Raw genomic sequence first — 8384 nt, 5'->3', positions numbered from 1 at the left:
CGCGTGGGATATCGTTACGCGGAAGATACCACAATGGATCATTACTGAATATTTCATTACTTATCGTCATTACTCGAATATTTCAACGACGTGGAATTGCCGACGCACACACGTACGCACGAAAATTGGCTCTCTCCCGAGTTTAATTGTACGACCGTCCGACGTTCGCGGTTTCTGAATGCTTGTCCGTAAACGCGAAACGACGAAAATGATAATTAGCGCGTGCTTACAGCATTCGCCGCGAAATCGTTCGCTGCATGCATAAAAATCGCTCGCTTTTGTTCATCGTCTATTCACACGTTGTCGATGTGCAGTTAAATACACGCGCCCAATAAAAAGGATCCATTCGCTTCTCGCCGTGGAGCAAAAAGAAGGATGGATTTTCGATAATTTCCCGAACGTAGTAGACGTCCGTCGACATTCGACTTCACCTCCTCTCGTAAATTCCTCGATGAAAATCGTGTTTCTTTTCTTTTCTTTTTTTTTTTTTTCCGTAGGAAAAAGCACGTATTATCACTTTGCTAAAGAGCGCCCATCGACGTTTTTATTACCATCCTCATCATATATGGCGTGCATGCGTGAATGCACGTCACCGCTAATATTTCGCTTAAGCTCGCGTCGTCGCTTAAGCTTTCGTTGAAAATTTTATGTGTTATGTGTGAAAGATAAATTTAGAGAGAGTTCACACTCTGGTAATTGTTCCGCCTTTGTTTTCTGCGTTTCTAAACATACATTTAAGGTTTTTCGAAAAATTTACATTCTGTTTTGATCGTTCCTACGACAGGCAAGATTTTTCCTCGCCAATTACGAAACTACACACTGAAAGAAAAATGTTTGGTATTTGTAATCACAATTGTATGGAATAATTATGTTAGGATCTATTTTTTATCACTGCTATAATAAATATATTTATATACAAAAACTATATATTATAGTTGGCCTCGAAAACAATTGTGAATATAATTGTTTTCCAGGTCAAACGTTTATTATTTTTTTTTATATAGAACTACTTCAGCAAAATCGTTTTCTCTCCGTGTATAAATACAATAATTATTATTGACATTATAGCAGTAATAACGATCAAAATGGAACTTGAAATACGAAACGCCTTACCGGTCCGAGTGTTAAGATGTTGAACTACTATATAATATACATTCATTTAAATTGAATTAATTTTCAGAAATAAATTGCGAGCCGATGAAATTATCGGATTCACACAATCAATCTGAAACAAATAATCCTCCCAAAATTTCCCAAACCTTAAAAAACTGTGATAAACTTATTGCGAAAAATATTATTTCAAGTTTTAATATAAACGGTCTCGTTTCCAATCATATTGATAAAAATGGAGTTTCTATCATTATTTTACTATGCAATAATAGACCAAACACATTTTCTCTCAATATGGATGAAAAAAAATCCGCGGTGCAACAATACATTTTTCTTCGATGCTAGGGAGAGGTTTTTCTTTGCTGAAACCATTAATTCTCTTTGTGAACGCATTAGTAGCTCTTCGCCAAGGTTGAAACATCGTGAGAAGCGGAAGGAATATCCAATTCTGAGAAGATAATAAGGTTACGACATTGTCGATGAGCATCAGCGAAATGGGGTGAGCTACTTTTAGGAGCGGCTCGTCGCTTCACGACGAAAACGAGGTAAAGCGAAGGAAACCACGATGACTTTCCGCGCGACCTCCGATGCCCCGAAGCCCCTCTCTCTCCTTGGAATTTAATAAAAATCCGAGAGCTTCCGGAATCGAGCTTGCAACCCGTCGTCGCTCTCCTGGGTTCCCATCGGGGAACATTATGCGTTTCGACTCTTTCCTCGGTGCATCGCCCTTCGATTCTATTTCGCCTTACTTTTCCTATCGCACTTCTTTGCACCTCCTGAGCATCTCCCTCTTGTTTTTCCCTCTATCTACGTCTCATTGGAAGACGTTTCACCCGTCTCGAGTAACCTCCAGACAAATTGCGCCGAGCGGTTTTGGCTTGACTATTTTGACGAAATCGAAGTATTTGTTATATAAATGTTGGTGATATATACATAATGCACGACTCGTTATTCGGTCAACGGATCGATTGCACGTCGATACGTAGTATACACGTATAAAAAGCTGAGAATAACTCACATCTATTTAAATCAATCTCATACAAAATATTACATGTATTCGTGTACTTTTGTATACATGGAAAGAACGGTTTTGCTGAAATATCTCAAAATTTAGATACAGATCTGAAAATAATTTCGTTGGTTCGTCAAATAATTATATACAACAGTCAAACATCGATGACAAAAAATACTGTAAAAAAGTTCTAACATTCTAGTAGCTAGTTTAAGCGTCCTGCATAATAATTTTGATGGTCCAAAAAGAATTATTTTCAGGTCTCTGCAGGTGAATTTTTGAATACTTCAGCACAATTGTTTTTCCCGTGTAATATACAGTTTATATATACAAGCTCAATATAATATCGAATTCGCAACAATTGCATATTTTATATGATTACAAAGGTATTAAAATCCGTAGGAAAAAATACGAGAAAATAAACATTGTTCACATTATGTAAAAATTAAGTCAACTATCTTTGTTGTCTACCGGATTTAATATTGTCCCGCAATTCTTCCTCGTGACCTAAACTAAAAGAATGGAGACGTCGAAACTGGTGAGAGAAAGAAGAAATTGGGAGCTTAGGATAAACGGGATTGCAGAGCCGAAGCCGAGGTTCTGGGTTAAATACTTTCCCGTTCCGGTATTCAGCTTCGTTTACTCGACAACGCAGATTTTCCCTTTGGCCCGATTCGCAAATGCATTCCTTTTGCGCCGATTCACAGAGGAAAGCGGTGGGTACGGCTAGGCGGATCGATTGTACCCTTTGGATTTATCCTCCTGAGAGACCGCAGGCGGTGTTACACTTTGTAACTACGGTCCAACAACGAAACTACGAAGCTCCATGAGTTTCAGCTATCTGCCGCTCTTTAAGCTTTGTGCGTAAAAAACGGCCGAGACGTGCTTATTCATAATATTTTATAACTTAATAATACGAATGCAATTTCTTTATATTATACGCGTTATTATTTATATTCATGTTTAATTGGGACAAGTTGCGCGAAAAATGAAAAAAATCGCATCAAAATATCATTAGCAATGAGACAATATTAGTTCTTAATTGAGGCTTTGCTACGGCAAAATGTTGTGAATGCTAAAATTGTGAAAACGCAATTTTATTGTATAAATGGATTGCAAATATTTATGTTATATATTAATATTATGGTATAATCTTGCTATTACAAACGGAGAAAAACGGGTGGCGCAATTCAAAATATTATAAGTCTATTGCGTAATTGATGTTTTTACTTAGATTTACTACTCTTGACTTGTATTTTTACTTACGTTTTGAAATTTTAACATGATATTTTTTAAAAATTAGAATTACTTAACTAAAAATTTTTGCTGACTAACTGTTCACATTTCTAGTTAGGGTAACTGTGCCTGTCCCTATTAGTGTGCTTTTGTATTTCGATAAGTCATAAAGAAAACTAGCACGAATAAATAAGAAAATATATTTTTTCTTGTGTTGAGTTAAATTATTAATGCCTACACACGATACCGAAGATAATATTTTATTTTTTGAGTATTAAAGTATTTTAAATATTTTTCACAAGATATGAGGAATTTATGTGAATCCAGTAATACGTACTGCAAAATTTTAAACTTGTCCTTATTAATGTGTCCTCTATTGGAGCTGAGAACGTTGTGTTATAAATGTACATTGAAATAAATATAATTGAAATAATGATTTATGTAATATTAACTTAAACAATCAGCTCAAATTTATTATCTGTTTTAGTAACTGTATGTTAAAATGAGTTAAATGTGGATAAGCACACAAATTGGGGGCACATTAATAGAACCATCGCCGCTTGGAGGACTCACTAATAGGGACAAAAACATGTTTTTTATTTTTCTCAAAAATATTATAAAGTATAATATTAACATTTTTTAGATTAAAGAAATATTATAAGAAAGAAAAATAGTTGAAAAATCGATATTGATTGCGAACAGATAAAATTAAAGCTATAAGATTTAAGTCATTCAGTAATAAGCAAGTTGGCTAAAAGGCACATTAAAATGGGCAGTTTCCCTATTACGGTAATTTTTTTGTAGAATATTCAAAGTGACGGTTTTAAAAAAAATGAGCTTTTTCTTTTTTTTTTTTTTAATTAAAAAGTGATATTTACAGCGTTTTGTGTGTGTGTGTGTGTGTGTGTGTGCTTTGGCCTCAATTTATTAAAAAATTATTTAAAATTTATTTATTTATTATTTAAAAAAAAATTAATTAAAAGTAGCTACGCTGTTATGAAAACACTATGCGATAAATGATACACTTACGATGCATTTCAATCGCTACCGACGTGGATACGGGTTGACTGATATTATTGTTGGATGCTTGACAATCGAACACCGCATGAAGATCTGCTCTTGACAATTCTCTAACCACCAAGGTGTTTCTACGAAGAGCAGGAAACTCGCCTGGTTCATCCTTAGAATCTAAAAGCGTTTCTCCGCGCCACCATCTCACTTTAGGCTCGGGGCGACCTGGAAATAAATATCATAAAATTTATTAGCTTTGTCAGAAATAAGAACATTATTAAGCTAGCACAACCACTGAAGCACAATTGAACAAAACGTAAACATCGATTTAGTGCTTTTTTTATTACTAATTTGTTGTCACATTCGCAATTTTATTACTTTAATCGATTTGATAAAAATAGTGGCTGATTTTCAGTTATATTTCTCGGTTAGAGCAATAAAATCGTGAATAAAGCAATAAATCAGCAAAGAGGCACTAAATTCATATATACGATTTATTCAATTACAGTGACTGTGTCAATTTAATATACGTGAAATAAGAAGCCGATATTAAGTCAAAATATATTCATGTCTTATCATTAAAATTGAATAACATTTTTAACGTTAGAGATAATTCGTACTTTTATTTTTAATTTTCTTTATTTTTCTGCACTATGATATTAATAATAATCCCGACTAAAGATATGCGCACTTAAAATGCTATTCTTTACTGTTTGCAGTCTAAATAAACAATTAAGCAAATAAAATCAAATTATTTATAATGCCTTTAAGCTTCCTTATTTTAATCAATTAATATGTGTTCCCTCAATATTGGATTATTGGAAAACATTGAAGTTGTATGAAATTCAACAAAATATATTACGTATATCTATAATAATATCTTCTAAGAGATAACATATTGAAAGTTTTATTAAGTGCAATATTTTATGTCATTTGGCTTGTTACAAAATTTCTCGAGAATATATGAATTTTGAATTTACTATTTTCTTCACAAGAAAACTATATGTGTTACAATGGCATCGATATATCGCCCGTGCTATCCAATATACAATGTATCGCACGTATTCCTTTCTGTCTTATTACTTTTTCGCGAGAGTTTGCCAAGTTCCGTGCCTATACGTACATTCGTTCTCTTTTGACCGCCCACATCGGTATAGGCTGCGCGGTGCGCGTTAATTCATAATTCATAATGGCCGTTGCGTGCGGATAATCCCCCGAGGGTGAATATCCCGTTAAAGGGAGACGGCGAGTCGGAGGGGCGGTCTAGCTTATAGCGGAGCGACCTCATTATTTTTTACCGGACCTATTTTCGTTTGGGAGGGACAAGCAGAAAAACACGCGCAGCAGCGGAGGACGGAGGACGGTTTGCGCGGGGGTTGTAGAATGGAATTGTAGGTAGCGGTTAAGAGCGGTGGTAAGAGCAGCATAGCACTGTCGTGTCCCTCGGGTGGCGGCATACGAGGTAATAAAAATAAATTTATTATCGTTATTGCCTTCGCCTTACCGGCACAGAAACGCGCGCGTTCGCGCACGCCCGGATATTAAAATGTAATAGAATAAAAGGGAGCGCCGAACGAATGCATGCACCGCGACCGCCATTAAAGCACTTGACGGTTTGTCGAAGTTTAACGATCTGGGCAACAGTACCCTTTTAATTCCGTATTTACATGGAGATAACGCACGCAAGGGATAAATGGCGTTCAGAAAATCTATACAGTAATAATAAAGTCATATTTATTTATTTTCTTTACTAGGGATTCAGATATATTTTCATGTGACGACATTGTGTGCAGTGTTACAGTAACTATTGAAGGAATCTGAAGAGTAAGACACAATAAGAAGAAATATTAGGAACAAATATTAAATATTAGAAATAAAAAAATTAGGAATAGAGATTGAACGTAACGCATAGTGAATGCAGATAAAACGTATTTATATTTTACTCGTATAAATTTCATATTCGTACGTTTCTATATTTATTTTCTATTATTTTTATTTCTAATATTGAATTATAATATTTAATATTTACTCTAACACACACACACACACATTTCTAACATTCATTTCTTAATATTTCTTCCACTATGAGCAGAGCTTAAAGAGTACAGGATACGCGATAAAAAGTGCAGCATTGAAACACAAGCTGAATTTGAAATTTTTAGAAATTCTCGCGACCCGGCACTGTCGGAGCTTCGAGAAATATTCTTTATCCGTAATATCAGAATGCGGTCGTGTGAAGTTTTAATTAGACGCTATAACTAAGAATAACACGATCCCGCGGTCTACAGGATGAATGAGATCGCGGCTGTTTTACATGCAAGAACGAGAAAACGGGTAGAAGAGTCCATTCCCACCGTCACACCAATTATTCTACCGGCTCTTTCGCGGCGTATTTACGGGGGCAGCCTGCAGGAAATAGAATACCTAGAGTATTTTCATTTGACCTGGCTCTCATTATAGAAAGTAGGACTTACCCCCAGAGACGAGGCACTGCAGTCTCATGTCACCACCTTCTTCGTAAGGGCCTGCCACCGCTGGGACGGTTTTACCGCGTTCGTCGATAATGTTCGGTTTCTGTGGCGGTACTGTAACAGAAGAAAGAAAAAAAATAGGTAAAATATCAAGTCCGTCGTGATGAGTGCAAGTCATCCTGATCGCTTAAGAAGAGCAAAGTAATCACTTTAGATTGGTACTTAAAAAATAGAAATTATAGATAATTTTATATTTAATAATAAATTAATAAATAATAACTGATGGTTTTGGTATCGATATCTAAAGAAGCGTAACAGAAAATGAATAATTTTCAGAATAAAATAATTTAAATAATGAAATAATTTCATTTAGCAACTTTATAAAGTCTGATGCATTCCAAATATATGCGGTTCCATAACATCATTATTTCGTACACGCTAATTTAGAATTTAAAGATTATCTTTTTACGACTTTGTCTATCGATCATGCATTACATAGCACCGTATAACTGTAACTTGCGAAAAAACTTGACAAACCGAATTATATTTTCATATTGCGAGTTAGTTTCTCATTGCAAATTCATCACGATCGATAAGTATCCATGTAAAAGTATCGTCTACGTTATTTTGAAACTTGGCTTTTTGTCAGTTATGCTACAGCGCTTTCCAGTCGAGAGATACAATGCACGGTGCAACCAATCGTTTCGAGCGGTTTCTAGTTTGACCGCCTCTGACACCGCTACGAGCTATTTAAGCACAGATAGGAAACTTTCCGTGTAAGTCAGTGGCGTCCGGGGAGGAGTAATTCACGATACTCATGCCACGAGCACCGCACGAATAGTCGAACAAGCAGGTGTACAGGTGTTACAGGTAACCGCTGGAAACTCATGCGGACGAATGAGCCAGCACGAAGGCGCGATCCGGATAGTAGTTTAGCGAAAATTCTGCTTCGGTACCGCAAGGTAGAAGATGCAGAACAAGACCGGCTATCTATTCTCCGCTACGTCCCGTCCCATCGCGAATGTATTGATATTATTACGTTAATTAACCGTGAATTTCTAATTTTATTTTCTCGGCTATTTGAGATTTTACAATACATACGAGAGCTCTTCGTAATTGGATTGATATCAGCTATGATCCTTCCGCGATACCGCGCAACCTCTTATTATGTCGGTAATTCGTACACCTACCGCGTACAATAAACCATTTTGCGTGCAAGGAAACAATGCTCCACGAGGTATCAAAAGGGCACGTGAAGGGGTGGTCACGCGGGAATCCCCCCGGTCGGCGTATAGTTCGTTCCGACATGGGGATGGGTGGAAGGGTCGGTCTATCGTGGCGTGTAAACGCTGGCAATTGAATATCGGAAATAGCGGCGTGTCGGAACGTCAGAAGGTGAGTGGCGAGCGTATTGCTTCGAGGATAGGCTGCAGTCGCGGTCGGGATGTCGGATGTCCGTCCAAAGGAAATAGGGTTACCCTATGAAAATTCACGATGGCGAACGGAGCTTTGAATGAATCGATATTAACCCGACCTGATTTCGT

The 8384-nt window shown here is 36.5% G+C and overlaps 1 protein-coding gene across 1 annotated transcript in view; it reads right to left on the bottom strand.

Annotated features, from left to right (window-relative positions):
- LOC108750418 (nephrin-like) overlaps positions 1-8384 on the bottom strand; it is a 102442-nt gene that overhangs the window by 52207 nt on the left and 41851 nt on the right. Inside the window, exons 4-5 of the mRNA XM_018489835.1 lie at positions 6844-6954; positions 4388-4594 (exon numbers count right to left, since the gene is read on the bottom strand). Coding sequence (XP_018345337.1) covers positions 4388-4594; positions 6844-6954 — 318 coding nt within the window. The remainder of the gene's footprint in view (positions 1-4387; positions 4595-6843; positions 6955-8384) is intronic.

The sequence above is a fragment of the Trachymyrmex septentrionalis genome, unplaced genomic scaffold (assembly GCF_001594115.1).
Source record: "Trachymyrmex septentrionalis isolate Tsep2-gDNA-1 unplaced genomic scaffold, Tsep1.0 scaffold37, whole genome shotgun sequence".
In the NCBI taxonomy this organism is placed as follows: domain Eukaryota; kingdom Metazoa; phylum Arthropoda; class Insecta; order Hymenoptera; family Formicidae; genus Trachymyrmex; species Trachymyrmex septentrionalis.
Note: the sequence above shows the minus strand (reverse complement) of the source record. Positions and strands in the feature narration are given on the sequence as shown.